Genomic DNA, 17,047 nt, shown 5'->3' on the forward strand with positions numbered 1-17,047 from the left:
TGTCTGACTGACTACAGTCCAGCAACAAAAAACAAATTTGCCCACTCACTCAAGTGCCTCTGCTCTCATCTTCACTCCTCCCTGTCATCCACCCAGGAAGCTGCTGGCCTCTGAAGCTTCCAGACATCCTGCCTCCTGCCAAAGCCTGCCCTGCCTCCCCTCAGTGGCTCCTCACTGCCAGGGTGGCCTCTGGGTCTTCTTGTCTCCTCACTGGGATATGGTTACATTTCCTCGTGCTCATATCTCCCTACAGGACATACACAGGGTTTCTTCATCTCTGTATTTCATGTGTTAGCACATGTAATAAGCAAACGTCTTGTCACAAGACTTGCTGTGGTCCATTAGCTTGCTTAATGCTGAAGGATTTGCAGAGCAGTGAAATACTCCGTGTTTTGCCATAATGGTAGACACATGTCATTGTGTTTTTGATCAAATCGATGAAATGCCCAATATGAAGAATGAACCGTATGTCAACTCTGCTCTAAACCATCGGACTGCCCATTTTTGCTGCCCTGGAAAAATTATTCCTGAGACTAGCTATTGGAAAATACAGTTATATTATCCTAGTGATGTTTAATCTTTGTTGCCAGTCTGAAAAGATTTAATCACCATGGAAATGTATCACTGTGTGCCTTTAAGAATGTTTCCAGAAAGGTTTGATTGAAGGTAGAAGAGAACGCCAAATGCAGGCAGCGTCATCCTATTGGCTGAGGTCCCGGGCTGTATAAAGGGAGAAAGAAGCTAAATGCCAGCATCTCCACCTTCTCGCTTCTCTCTGCTTCCTGACTACAGTGGCAATGTGGCCACCTACTTCTGCCATCACACCTTCCCTGCCATAGTGGCCTGTGCCCCCTCTTTCTTCTTCCCTTCTTCCTTCCCTCTTACCTTCCTTCTTCCCTCCTTCCCTTCCTCCTTCCTTCCTCCTCCTTCCCTCCTTCCTCCTTCCTCCTTCCTCCTTCCTCCTTCCTCCTTTCCTCCTTCTCTTCCCCCTTACCTACCTTCTCCTTCCCTCCTTCCTTCTTCCTCCTTTCCTCCTTCTCTTCCCCCTTACCTACCTTCTCCTTCCCTCCTTCCTTCTTCCTCCTTTCCTCCTTCTCTTCCTCCTTCCTTCTTCCTCCTTCCATCCTTCCTTCTTTCTCCTTTCCTCCTTCTCTTCCTCTTCTTTCTCTCCTTCCCTCCTTCTCTTCAGTTGCTTCTTGCCGGGAACACAGTCACAGCAATCAGAAAAGGTATCTAACACAATTCCTAATGAGATGGTCTCTCCCAAGCATGGATTTTGTGAATTGTTTTCCTAGTTCCCACACACCGTTCATAAGTCAAGCTTTTGAAGCAAGGAGATGGCTGGCTTCTGTTGCCACTTGCTTCAACTTAAGATGTCTTGACACGATATGCCATGAATTTCACATGATCTCTTCTTACTGTCTCATTCCAGCTAATACCAGAAGTATTATTCTTCCTCCTTTAGAGATGAAGAAACAAAGCTCATGTGAGCTGAGAGTTTTGCTCAAGATCATCAATTAGTTGCAGAATCAGATTTCAAAATTCCTAGCTCTGTTCTTGAAGTCTGTCTTCTCCCTGTGTGGTGGTTTGAAAGAAAATGGCCCCCAAAGGGACTGACACTCTGTTAGGAGGTGTGGCCTTGCTTGAGGAAATGTGTCACTGTGGGTGCAGGTTTTGAGATCTCTTTTGCTCAAACTTCTCTCAGTGTGTCAGTCAGTCAATTTTCTATTGCCTGCAAAGTGTAGGACTCTCAGCTCCAGCACCACCTCTGCCTGCATGCCGCCATGCTCCCTGCCATGATGATAATGGACTAGACCTCTGAAAGCTTCATGCATTGGCCTCTCTGGGCCTCCATTGAGGGACACCCTGCATGCCTGGCCTCAGCAGCTTTATTAGATAACTCCTTTCCTTTATCTTTAACTCTAAAGCCAGAACCATGTGGGCAAAGCTGCCAAGTTTCGCTGCCACTCCAGTTAAATGTTTTCTTTTTAAGAGTTGCCATGGTCATGGTGTCTCTTCACAGCAATGGAAAACCCTAAGACAACAGTTGGTACCAGTGATTGGAGTATTGCCATGATAGGCCTGACCACACTTTCACATGGAGTGATATGGACTTTGGCACTTTGGGTTAGGAAAACAGTGCTTTAATCACTGCCTAATGGGATATACTAGTAGGAGCATGGAAGACAATGGTGCTGATAATGCTTTGAAATGTCAGGAGCTGGCTCAAGGGTCTTGAGAGAAGAATTTTAGAATATTGCCTAGAAATCATTCTTGTGATAGTTTGGTGAAGAAAGTGGCCGCCTTTTGCCTTCTTGTTAAGAGTCAGCCTGAAGCTAAAGTGCAGAGTTTCAGACTAATTCTATTTGCAGAGGAAATCTCAAAACAGCTTCACATAGATGCTTTCATGTGGATATTAGGGGTAGCTCTAATGAAGATATATAACAAGGAGAAAGCTGAGCAAGGAAAAATATTTAAGGAGAAAAAGGGCACCAGAAAGTAGAGTAGAGCTAAATTCTTTGTTCAAGAAGATAAATGGATTAACAAGTGGAATAAAGGGAGTGGTGACCTCAGGGCAAGAATCCTCCCAGCTAAATTTCCCACTTGTGAAAAGGAACTAAAGGAAAGCATGGAGCCTAATGTGGGAGGGCACATCTTCAATCCCAGCACTGGGAAGGCAGAGGCTAGCAAATCTCTGAGTTTGAGGCCAGTCTGGTCTGCAGAGCAAGTTTCAGGACAGCTGAGCTTAGGCAGTGAAAGACAGAAAGTTGGTGAAGATGTAACGGAGTGAGGGGGCCATGTTCCAGCCCCAGTAGGCAGCGAAACTTGGCAGCTTTGCCCACATGGTTCTGGCTTTAGAGTTAAAGATAAAGGAAAGGAGTTATCTAATAAAGCTGCTGAGGCCAGACATGCAGGGTGTCCCTCAATGGAGGCCCAGAGAGGCCAATGCATGAAGCTGTGAAGTTGAAGCCTGGATTCCTTGGAGACCCCGAGATGTTAGAGATGCCAGAGCTGTGGGGTACCTGCCCAGGAGGGCTGCTAACAAGGAGTGGAACCAGCCCAAGAAAAAAAAGTGTGTGGCAGTCAGCAAAGCTGAACAGTTGGAGATGTGGAGAGTGTTTTGCCATCAGACATGGAGATGCAGAGTTTGGAGTTTGCCCAGCTGTTTGGTCTTGCTTTGGTCCAGTGCTTCCTTGCTATTCTCCTTCCCTTGTGTTTTGGAATGGTAATGTATATCCTGTGCCATCTTATGTTGGAAGTATGTGATCTGCTTTTTGATTTTGATTTTTTTTCAGGTGATTACAATTAAGAGATTGCCATGCATTTCAGAAGAGACTTTGAACTTGGAAATAAGTTAGAAACTATAGACTTTTGAAGTTTGACTAAATGTATTTTTGCACTGTGATATGACTGCAATATGATATGAGGGCCAGGGAGAGGAATGTGGTGGTTTGAAAGGAAGTAGCCCCCAAAGGGAGTGGTGCTATTAGAAGGAGTGGCCTTGCAGAGGAAGTGTGTCACTGTGGGGGCGGGCTTCTGCTCAAGCTTCTCTCCCTGTGACAGTTGACTTCTGGTCATGATGTAGCAGTCTCAGCTCCAGCATGTCTGCCTGCACACCACCATGCTCCCCATCATCATGATAATGGACTGAATCTCTGAAACTGTAAGGAAGCCACCCCAATTAAATGTTTTTATTAGAGTTGCTGTGGTTATGGTGTCTCTTCACAGCAATAGAAACCCTAAGACACCTGAACCTGCAGGGCTCCTGTTCTGATGCCACCATGAGCCCCCATCTGAATGTCACCAGTCCTGTACTTGCGTTTGTATTCTGTTTCATCTGACAATATTCCTGCTCCCTGAGGACTAGGAGACATCTCTGAGCACACAGTGATCTGTAAACAAAGTGATGTATGTATAGTGCAAATTCTAATTGGTCTTCATAATAAAAACCCAGAGTCAGAGATAGGGGTTAATGCTGGAAGGTCAGAGAAGCAGAGCAGCCAGCCACTAGTTCTCACCTCTACTAGATTCTCAGAACCAAGGGGGCGGGATCCTCTCTCTGTGAATCCCCATACTGAATGCCTTGAGCTCCTGTCTCCTCCCGCCTTGTATTCCTCTCTCCACCCAGCCATACCCTTCTTGTCTCTACCTCCCTAGTGCAGGAATAAAAGGCATGTGACTCCCAAATTCTAGGATCGAAAGTGTGAGCCACCACTGCTTGACTCTGTTTCTATGTTAGTGGCCTTGAACTAACAGAGATCCCTCTGTCTCTGTCTCCAGAGTTCTGGGATTAAAAGTCTGCCTGGCCTCTATGGCTAACTAGTGTGGGTAGCTCCACACTCTGATCTTCAGGAAAGCTTTATTTGCTACAGCACAAACAAAATATCACCATACACGTGTAACTGAGATGACCATTTACTTAAGCACAAACACACACACACACACACATACACACACACATGCCCATCCTTGACTTGGTACAAATTCTACTAAGGACCACCAGGGCCTAGATCATTTCTTCAAAGAGGAATCTACCTTTGGTGTTTTTAATCAGAAAACATCAAATCTTAGGCATTCCAGAATTGGCTTCCCACGCCTCTTGAACAACTTTATGTCATGCTGCCAGACATTTGACTCCTGTGAACATTGTATACCTGATTGTTGCCTGAGGAAAGGAGGGCTCAGAAGACACACCTGTGGGGTGTGGACAACACTGGGTATCAGTGCAGGTGCTGGGGTCCATGCAAATGGAAGCAGCTCAGATGCCAGAGGTTGTCATTCAGTTAGCGCTCCGCATACAGAAGGGAGGTGGTCTGAAATGAGGATTTCTTCAGGAAAGAGGCAATGTGGCCATACAAGAGTTTTATAAGTTTATTAGTGGAACACAGGAACAGAGAGCTCGGGCCTAAATAAGGGTCTCCTGGCCCTAAAACAAACAGAGATCATGCCAGATACAACTATAGTCAGTTGTTTGCTCTAGGCTGGGCTGGTTCTTGCAGGACGTCCAACAGCACATTCCAAGTCTCATGTGCCCAGATTGTCAGCCTAGAGAGAACCTTCATCTGCAAGGGGGCATGCAGGCAGAGGAATCAGGGCTTCATGGAGGTATGGAAGGCAAAGAGAAGTGGTTTCTTTGCACTGGGGCAGAAAGATGCATGAGTAACTTCCTCAAATCCTAGTGCTGGTTAATAAAGACTAAGCAGGGCGACTGGAGAGGAGAAGGCAATGTTGGTAACAAAGAAAAGCAAGAACTGAGTGATGGTGAATAGAACAGAAGGTGTCCCTGAGGAGAATACAGAGAAAACCAAGGCTGGGCAGATGCAGGGATTGACTGTTGGCTTATCTCATGGTTTTCTTCGTGGGTGAGCCCAAAGCCAAGTTCTTTCCTGAAACATCCTTAAATTCACTTGCACTGCCCAGTCTAGCCTTGGTCTCTCCACGGGAGCTGCAATTCCCACCACCAGTGACACAGCCCCCAGACAGTATGCTGTAGCCCCCACTGACAGAGCTGGTCCGGTAGCCATAGTTGCCAGTGCTACTGAATCCAAAACTGGCCCCTGCACCGACGGCCCCAGGAGTGGAGCTGCTGATAACTGCTGTAAAAAGAATGGGAGAAAAGGGATCAGTGGGCATTTCAGGACAGAAGCAGCCGAAGTCCCTTCCAGCTTCCAGCCCACCCAGCTCAAAGATCTCAGGTGGACCCCAAGTTTACATTTAGTGACACATACTCAATCCTGAACAAATCAAGCTCTGAGGAAAACAGCCCAGATGGTTCAGAATCCCCAGTCAGGCACCTGCTCTTTCTTGGATGAACAAGAAATAACAAGGTTGCCCTCCAAAGGACAGGGGATGCCCAAGCATGAGCCATGTTCTTGCATTAACCTGAGAAGGCACGTTTAAAGTCTTCCACTGTACTTCCAGTGGCTTGAGTTAGGGTGCTTGTGCTGCCGCCCCCTTATCAATAGAGTGACTGAGCCTTGCCGGGCCAGTGATAGCGCTGCTCTGTGCTGCGTGACTGCATAGGAGTGGACAGGTGACTCTGGACTCAGTTTCCCCTCATGCATAACAGTGTGGGTGTGGGTAGTAGGAGAGGGTAGGTAGCTACACAGCACAGACAACATTTCTGGGGAAAGCGGTGATTGTGCTAAGCAGGGTTGTGAAAAGCTAACTCTCCTGGTGAAGCAGTAGCTCAGAGTGGTGGAGGCAGGAGGTGGAGCCCAGGATGCTCTCAGTGGCCATGGTGGCAAGCACCCCCTCGTTCACTTTGTACTTGTTGACTGCCTGGAACTATGCCCTCAGAGACATGTAATACTCACAGATGCTCACGGCACTGGTGTGTTCCCCAGACATCCTGCACAGAAAAAACACAAGGAGCCTCCATCACAATTAGAATCCTGATCTGAGCTCCCATTCACTGGACATGGGCCAGAGCCACCAGCTGGCAGGCTCCACCTTCACCAACCCCGCCAGCCACCAGGCGGTCAGAAAGTGTTAACAACCTGTCTCAAGACTTGAACCTCTGGGTCCTTCCTGCCCTGCTACCCTCCCCAGTCTACTTTAGACATATGAGGACTGTAGTTTGGGGATCCCATGCTAACACCACTGCCGGGCCCCTCTCCGCCTGTGGAGTTTTTCTTGAGCCCATTGCTTGACTACTGGGCAGCTGAGGCCTGAGTAAGTAGAGGCATGGAATACAGACCCAATAAAGTAGCAATGAATGAAACTACCATGTGGCTTTAAACCAGTCCCAGGATTTCCAAACGTCAATGTCCTGTGTCCCCCTAACTGGACTGGACTTTTGTACAGCCCACATTGTTATCAACTGAGTATTTTTAGCTGTCTGCCTTTTATAGGAAAAAAATGCATTTCTCTTAAAAGAAGGTTTTTATGCCACAATGGACAAAACTAGAATTATATAACCAAATAAGAAAAGAAATGCCTCTAAAAAAAATAAATACTTTGAAAAATAAAGCAAGTTAGCTGGAGGAGGGGAGCAAGATGGTGCTATCTGCTGAGAGGCTAAACTTAGGACCCACCATGAACACAAGGTATTCGTAAGGGCCACCGAGGGAGGCCTTGATGCTGGCAACACTAAGCTGAAACACTCTGAGGAGCTGAAGGGGAATTTAAAGGACATTGCTGCCACACTGTGTGGCTGGAAATCACTCTGGGACTTGTTTGTGGTTGAACTGAAAAGCATCCACCTACAGCCCCTCCTATGTCCACATACCGAGGTCTAGAGAACCGGACTGGGGTGGGGATTGTAAGGGTTCTCTCAGCGCCTCTGCTGTCACCTGCACTCCTCGCCCTCCAGCACCCCTACCTGTGCTCCTCGCCCTCCAGCACCCCTACCTGCGCTCCTTGCCCTCCAGCACCCCTACCTGCGCTCCTCGTCCTCCAGCACCCCTACCTGCGCTCCTCGCCCTCCAGCACCCCTACCTGAGTTCCTCACCCTCCAGCACCCCTACCTGCACTCCTCGCCCTCCAGCAGCTTGCGGTAGGTGGCGATCTCAATGTCCAGTGCCAGCTTCACGCTCATCAGCTCCTGGTACTCGCGCATCATCCGAGCAAGCTCCTCCTTGGCCTGGTGCAGGGCGCCCTCCAGTTCATCCAGCTTGGCCCGGGCGTCCTTGAGGGCACAGTCACCTCTCTGCTCGGCATCAGCAATGGCCATCTCCAGATTGGAGCACTGAGAGACAGGAGGTGGCATTCCCCTTGAGTTCTGAGGTACCTGGGTCCTACTCTATTCCCATATGCATGCGCTAATGGCGGCGGGGAGGGGGCGCTATTCTGTCCTGCTCCGCTTCCTGGAATGTATCTGGCAGTGAGGATTTTCACCTGGCCCCAGGTAAGTGTGCTATTCTCAGTCTTGTAGCTTTGGGGGAAACCCTATAATGGTTCTAGACTTTAGAAGGGGAACAAAATAGGGGAGGAGATCAGGCTTCCCTGAGAAAGGGGTTTCTAGGACAGAGTACAAAGAGAAGGAGACAGGGCAGGAAAAGCCTCCCAGCCTTCCCTGAGGTATGTAAGGAGCCCGTCAGGAGTCCCAGCCTTCCCTGGGATATGTAGAAGCCTGTCAGGAGTCCCAGCCTTCCCTGGGGTGTGTAGGAGCCCTTCAGGATCCCTGTTACTCACTTGCTTCTTCACATTCTCAATTTCTGATCGCAGTCTCTGGATGAGCCGGGTCAACTCAGAGATCTCATTCCTGGTGTGTTTGAGATCATCCCCATGGCGACCGGCTGCCAGCTGCAGCTCCTGGAACTGTAGGTGGGAAGTAGTAAGGCATACATATGACTTGGGGTTACCTTCGCTTGGGGCCATGTGGCAGAGGAGAGAAGGGACACCCTCCCCATCCCCAGCTCATAGCCTCCTTGTCTTTAATCATCTCTCCCTGGGAGTATTCATTCCCCTTAAGCTTGGCCGATCTTCCTGAGGGTTGGATTTGGCACAGGACTCTTGGAAATCCCACCTCTCGGCACTGCGTCTTTGTAAGATGCCTCCCCAGCTACGGCCCTCTCGACCTGTAGCCCTTTCAAAGTCAAGATTCAAATTCCTAGCATGGCATCAAGGTGCTCACTTCACAACCCTGCCTTCCTTTATCTGCTTCCTCAGCTTTGCCAAACAGTTCTTTAATATCCACTCTTAAACGACTCTCATGCTCTTGTGCCTCTGAGGGAGTAGGAGCTTCTCTCTCCTCCAGAACCCTCCCCCTTCCTTAAGTATCTGTTACTGAGCCAGGTCAGGAGGCCTTCCCTAATCCTCTGATTAGGCGCAATTCCGTTCCTGTGATTCTGGGCTTTAGCAGTCAGATCTCACTGACACGTTTCCGTGCCTTCCTCAGTGGATGGGTTTTCAGTACGTATAGCATAATGTCCCTCCAGTGCCCAAGAGAAAGATCTGATGAACGAGTAGGTGGCCGGATGGGTAAGGAGCCAGTCATCGGAATTTTCCCACTTCCCCTTCTCCCTGCCAGCTTATCTGAGCACAGGCTATACGGACTGTCTTATGGGGCCAGGAAGGAGGGTGAACTTAGCATTAAATATCAGCCATGAATCTCTGTCACCTTGTGCCATTTGGGTTATCCACTGAATAGTCAACAGAGAGTATCCCAGCTCAATCTCAGAATTCAACTTAAAGGGAAAACAGAGTAGGTGTGGTCTTTGGCACTTCAGGGTGGTGTATTTGTTGCCTTGCCTCCATCCCTGAATGCTCAGCCCTGATGTGGGTTAGCACCATCAGAAGTGACAGCACCATCACCCCTAATCTACTGAGTGCTCTTGGTGAGTTTCCTGCACCTGTAGCGCTCACTTATTCAGCTCAAAATGGTGATGATGAAAACCAGCCTCACAACGCTCACTGGTCAGCACCCAGCCACGGCATCCCTCTCGCTAAGCCCATGGTGAAGTGGAGGTACCAATAACCCATGCGCAAATGGTCTCTAAACCCATCTGTGAGACTCGTCCTATTCTTCTGGAAAGGACTATGGAGATGACAGCCTGTGTTTGAGTGCTGGATCCTGACCACCCAAGGGGTTAAATCCCGGGGCCATTCTCAGCCCTGGCTGATGAGAGTAAATGGAGAAGGAACTGGGGCCAGGTCACTAGTCTGAGCCTTCATCGAAAAGTCTAGGCCTATGCTGTCCCTTAGGCCCTGAAGGCTAACCCTTCCCAACAGGCTAAACCTCTCCATCCGAGGCTGGGAAAGAGATGGGGAAGGAGAGATAAGGTCTGCTGGGGGTGATTTATCGAGAGAAAGAGCCCAGGGAACGGCAAGGAACAATTAGAAAGTTACCATCATGATCAGAGAAACCAGATTATCTAAGAGTCACCTCCCACCCACACCCATAGGGAAGCTGAGATGTGAGGGATAGCAACGCCCTCTTCATTCTTGGAGGTGGACTTGAACGAAAAAGTGGGGGTTGCCTGCTCCCTGATGGCACCGAAGAGACCTGTGATTCACTGTAATAACAGAGCTGAGAAGCTGACATCTACGTGCCCCTCCCCCAAGGGCACTTCAGAGCTCTCTGCCTCCAGAAAGCAGGTCCTGCCCAATCCCGCCTCGTCTTGCATTAGGACGCCTCATTTGCTTCTCACACTTTGTACCCTGAAATGAATGCTGTCGGTTTAAGAGGAGCCTAAGGACAGAGCTGTCTTCTCCTTTCTTGCTTCCCACAATGACAAAGTCAATGTCATATTCCCAGCTAGCTGCAGGCCATGGTGAGTTATGGAACATGAAAAACTGAGTCCAAACCAGAGCGCCCTACACACACGTTGCTGAAGAGGTGCACAGAGGTGTCCACCCTACCTTGGTCTGGTACACCATCTCGGCCTCGGCCTTGCTCTTCAGGGCGATGTCCTCATACTGGGCACGGACTTCAGCGATGATGCTGTCCAGGTCCAGGTTGCGGTTGTTGTCCATGGACAGGATGACAGATGTGTCACTGATGTGGGACTGCATCTGAGCAATCTCCTACAGGAGAATAAGAATGCATGGCATGCCTATTATAACCAGGAAAAGGTGGCAAAATGATATCCCGGTAGAATAACCCCAGGGACACCCCAAACAGTCACAAGTAGCATCCCCTAAAGCCCAAGAGCAGAGCCCAAGGTTTCAATGTTGCTTTGAAAAACTTTCCAGTAGCTGTGAATCCAGCTGAGAGAAAATCCACATGTCCGTCCCAAGAGGGGGCAAGAGGAAGGAGAGCGTAGGAAAAGAGCCTGGCCAGCTATCACCCAGTCTTTGAACTACCAAGCCCTCAGCACCCAAACGCTGGAGGGCTCCTGCGCCCTTTCAAACGGACTGATAAATAGGTACCTTATCATCACAAGTCCTTCCCGAATCCAAAGCTAGACGCGAGGACAAGCCTTACCCCTTCGTACAGACACTTGAGGAACTTGATCTCTCCGTCCAGGGCATCCACCTTGGCCTGCAGCTCCACCTTGCTCATGTATGCTGCATCCACATCCTGAAGGAAATCCAGACACTTCCTACTGACCCGTCTCCCTTATAACCCCCATCCTGTGGCTAACTGTCCCAGGGAGAGACTCAAGACCCCCCGGGGGGGAGCTTGACTTCAGCCCAGACTCACAGTGAGAGAGGGTACAGACCCTGTTCTTCCCCACAGTGACTTGTCTGAGATGTGGTGGCCATCCACAGCTGGACGCCTGTCCATTTACACAGCCGTGAAGAAGACCAAGATGCCCTGTGCTAGCCCAGTAGCAGTGTCTACGATGGACACAGCCAGCCTCCGCCTCTGGCTTGTCAGCCCCAGGCCCTCTGCTCTTGCCCTGCAGCCACCATGGGGGGCCGAGGCCAGGTGCCCTTCTCACCTTCTTAAGCACCACAAATTCATTCTCAGCGGTTGTACGCTTGTTTATTTCTTCTTCATACCTGCGAGGAAAGCGTCAGTGAACAGGGGCTGGGTGTGCCCGTGTTTGTGCCTTTATCTGTGTGTTCTCACTGAGAAATATAAGATGGCTGAATTGTGCATCCTGAAGCAGGTGCTTTCAGCTGTCCCAGCTTGGTAGGGCTGCTTGGCTGGGTATCAGTAGGGACCTGTGCTTGTTTGCTCGAGAATTTGGGCCTAGGTTTCTTCTGACACCTAGGGAGTGAGTCCGTTTTTCCTTCTCCCTTTCAGCATCCAAATCACAAGAACAGAACAATACCACTCCAACCTGAGATGGAAGTTCAGGAAGCTAGAATTACCCGCACTCAGGTCAAGAAAGAATGGCTCAGATGCTCAGGACCCAGTAAGAGGAGACGCTCAATTGGAGCTCTATGTCTTGCTCTGCTGGGGTTTCCTTGGAGCTTGGGACACCCTGGGTGAGCTTAGGAACTGAAGTTCTGTGTTGAACACATACAAGGTCTCTCTCTAGAAAGGTTAGGAAGCAACACATGAAAGAGAAAACTGCCTTCAAGGGCATCCCCAGCACTGCCCAGCAGGTGAGTATCCACAGTCCAGCCTGTTCGGTTATGCGCATGAAGGCTCTATCTTGCCGGGTGAACTCAGATAGCTTGTTCTGCCCGAGTTCAGGACCTGCTTAGAAAGCCCCGCCCCAGGAGCCAGTTAGAAATGTAGTGCCCCCACTCACCTCTTCTTGCAGTCCTCCACAGCATCCCGCATGCCCCTCAGCTCCGAGTCCAGCCTCACCCTGTCCCCAGACAGCGTATCCAGCTGCTTTTGCAGGCTGCTGATGTGGGCCTCATACACGGGCTCCAGGTTCTTCCTGCAGTTGTTCAGGTCCAGCTGCTGCAGCAGCTCCCACTTGGTCTCCAGCACTTGGTTCTGCTGCTCCAGGAAGCGCACCTGCAAGCCAAACCCACAGCCCACTGTTCCCTCTCTACAGTCAACAGGGAGGAAGGGATGGGAGACTTTCTTTCCAGGGGAAAAAGATGGGTTTTGATCTGTGTGTAACCTTCAAAGGTGAGCTCTGAGAGAAACATGACACCCACGTACCTCCCCCTGGCAATCCTCTAAGTCTAGCAGCCAGGAGGCAGCTCTGGAGGTCGTGAGGAGCCCAATATGCATTTATCTTCAACCTGTGACAATGTTGGCTGTTTGTCTCCTGGCCAAGTTTAAACCTGCTAGGTAAGTATTGATAGGCTGCAGGAATGTCTCTCTGTGGCAAGCTCTTAGATGTGAATTTGCCTGCCAGCTTCCCAGAGTGGGCCTGGGGACCTAGTCTGTTTGCCTGCTCTCTCTCCACATCTGTGGCTTCTCCCACCCTACTGGAATCCAGGTACCCAACTGAACTTGGGTCTTGAGCTCTCCTCTTTGATTTGCCAGGAAGTTTCCATTGTTAAAGACTCACCTACCCCTTACTCCTTGGTGCTCAGACTTGAGTAATCATCAATATTCCTAGAGGGCTCTTCAAAATGCAGACTACATTGGGTCCTGGCATTCTACCCCTTCCAAGGCCACTACTGGTCTCTCCTCTACCTTCTAAGTTCCACTGGCTCTTCCCCTACTTAGCCACTTCTTTACCAAGAGTTCACTTGCTCTGCTTCCAAGAGACCTTCCAAATAAAGCTCTCTCAAGCTCCTTGCAAGCCTTTGGTCCTATCCCTCAGTCCTTTGGTGTGTAAGATATTGTCTGCTTCCTCTCTACTCTGTCCTGGACTACGTCTGTATCCTGGGAAAGGGTCCCCTCATCCTCTCTCCAGACAGGGTCCCCCCAAGGGCAGTGAAAGTACAGGAAGAAAGGAATACTTAGCTATTAGCTGTCCCACCTTGTCGATGAAGGAGGCGAACTTGTTGTTTAGAGCCTTGATCTGTTCCCGCTCCTGCGCGCGCACCTTCTGGATCTCCGGGTCCAATTCCACATTAAGTGGAGCCAGCAGGCTCTTGTTGACAGTGACCTGGTGGATGCCTCCCGGCAGACACAGGGATGGGTTTGAAGGCCCCAGAGCCCCACTGCCAAACATACTGCCAGCAAAGCCACTCGCCCTATTCCGTCCAAACCCATATCCCCCTGTGCGCCCGCTAACGCCAGCCACATTGAAGGAGATGTTCCTGGCACCCCTCAGGCTGTAGAGGCTCCGACTGCTGAAGCCCCCACCGAGCCCTTTGCCTCCTGCCCTGTAAGAGGAAGAGCTGCTGGATAGCACAGCTGAGCAGCCGCTGAAGCCCCTGTTGCCAGCTCCAGGCTTGCAGGTGAATTGGCGGTTCATCATGGAAAAGCCACAGAGTGGGTTTGAGATGCACAACCTTCCCAAAGACAGTGACACTGTTTACTGGCTTGTGATCTCCGCCTTCCCCTTTATAGAGCTCAAGAGAACAATTGCCCTAATTGGTGGGTTTAGTTTGCCCAGAAGGAAAAAAATCATTTTCTCCTATCAAAATCAGAGACATGGGGTAACTTGAAAACTCCCAAAGTGCTGGCTTGCAAGTCTTCTGCATGTAATTGAGTCTTATCTTATTAGCATGGGGTAATTAGCTGGCCATATTATCCCCAGAAGATCTTGGCTAGGAAGCTTGTCCTGATCCCTACCGTGCTTCTTCAGAAGGCTGCGAGAGTGGGAGTGCTGAAGGAGACTGCTAATTGTCAGTGTCGTCTCTGAGAAACCCTGCACCTGGGCCAGCACCCGCTCACCTGATTCAGGGACCCCGACTGTCGCTTTCATGTGGTTAGGAAGTACCAAGGTCTGGCTTTCCAAGGCTGCCAGAGATGGTTCTCAGGTCCGACTTGCCAGGGGTGCAGACTCCACCCGCTGGCAGTGAAGCTCCTGTGCGCCCTCGGGGTAGGTCCCTTGCTCCCCTGCACCAGACAGATGCCTGCCTGCCTCCACCTGTATACACAGACTTCCACCCCAGTCTTGGAGCCTCAGAGTGATGCCATCACCACTGTGTACAATGGTGGACACAAGCACAACATTTTGCAGTGTAGAGAGCTCCTTGCACATAGCATGTTCCATCCGGAATGTCTGCAGAGAGATGGTAACAGTCTCCATTTCATAAGCGGGAAAGCTGAGGCTTGGGAAGTTGAGGGCTTCATTCCTGTAGCAAACGTTTCATAAATCCTTTCTCTGTAAGAACCTCAGAGGATGAAAATCGCCTAGAAACACACAGGCTTCTTGATGTAGGATTCCCCTCTGGATGCTATAAATATATTCTATTACCATTGGTTAATGAAGAAGCTGCTTTGGCCCATTGCAGGGCAGAATATAGCAAGACAGGAAATCCAAGAAGGGACAGAGGAAGAAAGAAGGCAGAGTCAGGTCAGACGCCTGTCAGTCACTGAGGAAATAAGATGTAAAAAAATGAGGTAACACCACAGCCACGTAGCAATACATAGACTAATTGAAATGAGTTAATTTAAGATATAAGAGCTAGCTAGAAATATGCCTAAGTCATCAGTCAGTGTTGTAATTAATATAGTTTCTGTGTGATTATTTGGGTCTGGGAGGCTGGAAAATGAAAGCACAGTCTCTACTTATAATCTCTGTTGCAAGGACTTCCCTTTTGGACTTCCGACTCCATGTTCTGAGCCACACGGGCCTTTCCATTAGCCAACCCTGATGGCCAAGCAGCTGCTGCTTCCTTAGCCCAGGCATCATCTCAGTCAGTTAGCAAATGTATGAGCCAGAGTGCCCCAGGTGTTGTGCTGTGTTCTGGAATCCTGGACTAGGAAGACCAAACATAGCTCAGAATTCTAGGAGGCAGGCAAATTATCATTTGACCCCTGACACAGCCAGTGGATATGACCCAACAGTTTCACAATCCCCAAACCTCAGCTATACCCACAGTCAGCAATTTCCACATTAAACACAGCATTCCACTAGTGCAGCCCGTGACTGCAATTTCTGCAGTGGCTATGAGGCGCCCAACATTGTTGCACCAAGCAAATGTAGCCTTCTTTATGCAAAATAGCTCTTCTCTAGTATGAAAAACCATTTCCCTAGATGTTCCCAGTTTCACCACAGGCAATGGCCACTGAAAATTTTTTAATCTTTTCTCCTGATCATAATGTTCTCGTCCTCCCCAAGCTCTCTCACTAGAGAGGCAGAATGCATGAGGGTGAAGACAACAGTGTCCTGGTTCAGATGCTGAACACTGCAGCCAAGCCCACCCTGAAAGCCCTGACTGGCTCCTATGGCAAGCCCTGAAAACCCTCCCTGGCTTATTGACCCCTCTTCAACCACTCATATCTGCCCAGGAATGGGGTCCAATACTCAGATCCAACTAGTGTTAGTATTTAAAAATTGCCAGAAACAATGGCTTTCCCGTGCAGTTTGTTAGATCAATGTAGTGGAGTAGAGATAAAGCAGATGGGCAGCCTTCTAAAGAGAACAGGACGCAGACCCAACCACAGGGAGCTGAGGCCCAAGTCTCATGGATTTGTAGAATGGCATAGTCGTGCTGTACCTTACTTCAAACTGGACTTTGCCGACTGTGTGGTCCCGGAACATTGCTTCTGCCGTGTCCTTCCTTCATCCCTGGAGAGGAAACATATGAGTTAGGCCTCCATGGCAGCCCTGCAGAAGCAACAGCACCCAAAGGTGAGTTTGGATGGTTCAAGGAAAATGTCTGTAGGTTCTGGGGGGCCAGGGAGAGATGGCAGTTGTGTCTACCGAACATGCTGATAGCTGCTAGCTAAAATTAGATAGCGTTGGGATCCAAACTGATCGAAGACTTTCTTGGGGGCTCGGATGAAAGGATAAAGGTGTGCTGCATAGTTTTATGTCAATTTGACACAAGCCAAAGTCATCAAAGAAGAGGGAGGGAACCTCAATTAAGAAAATGCCCCCCACAGAGCTAGAGCCATGGCTCAGCAGTTAAGAGCACCGACTACTCTTCCAGGGGACCTGGTTTCAATTCCCAGCACCCACATGGAGGCTAACAACTGTCTGTAAGTCTAAGATCTGATACCCTCACACAGACATGCGTGCACCAAATGCACCAAATTTAAAAATAAAAGTAAATAAATTTAAAAAGAAAGAAAGAAAGATAATGCCTCCATAATATTCAGCTGCAGACAAGCCTGTATGGCATTTTTAATTAGTGATTGACTCAGGAAGGCCCTACCCATTGTGGATGGTGCCACCCTCGGCTGGTGGTCCTGAATTCTGTAAGAAAGCAGGCTGAACAAGCCACGAGGAGCAAGTCAGTAAGTAGCACCCTGGGGTGATATTTTCTCTGTGATCTAACAAATAAAGCTTGCCTGAAGATCAGAGTGCAGAGCTAGCTATACTAGCTAGCCAAAAGAGGTCAGACAGTGATGGCACACACTTAGTTCCAGCTCTGGGGAGACAGAAGCAGACGGATCTCTGTTAGTTCAAGGCCACCTTGGGCTACATGAAACTGATCCAGTCTAAAAGAGAAACAGAGCCAGGCAGTGATGGCTCACACCTTTAATCCCAGTACTTGGGAATCACACACCTTTAATCCCAGCACTAGGAAGGTAGAGGCAGGAAGAAACATGGCTGGGCCAAGAGAGGAATATAAGGTGGGAGGAGATAGGAGCTCAGAGCAGTCTGAGGATGCAGTCTGTGTGGGAGCCCACAGAGGTGTATCCGTTCCACCTTGACTAAGGTCAGAGAGTTCAGAT

The 17,047-nt window shown here is 49.5% G+C and overlaps 1 protein-coding gene across 1 annotated transcript; it reads right to left on the reverse strand.

Moving 5' to 3' along the window:
* Nucleotides 1–5,340: 5,340 nt before the first annotated feature.
* Nucleotides 5,341–13,670, reverse strand: LOC119822777 (keratin, type II cytoskeletal 73). The gene is made up of 9 exons (XM_038342306.1): nt 13,230–13,670; nt 12,093–12,307; nt 11,331–11,391; nt 10,871–10,966; nt 10,306–10,470; nt 8,137–8,262; nt 7,470–7,690; nt 6,318–6,352; nt 5,341–5,597 (listed from the first exon to the last, which is right to left on the reverse strand). Exons 1-9 carry the CDS (start codon nt 13,668–13,670, stop codon nt 5,341–5,343), a joined length of 1,617 nt encoding a protein of 538 aa, XP_038198234.1.
* Between the last annotated feature and the right edge of the window lie 3,377 nt (nt 13,671–17,047).

The sequence above is a fragment of the Arvicola amphibius genome, chromosome 9, assembly GCF_903992535.2.
Source record: "Arvicola amphibius chromosome 9, mArvAmp1.2, whole genome shotgun sequence".
Lineage (NCBI taxonomy): Eukaryota > Metazoa > Chordata > Mammalia > Rodentia > Cricetidae > Arvicola > Arvicola amphibius.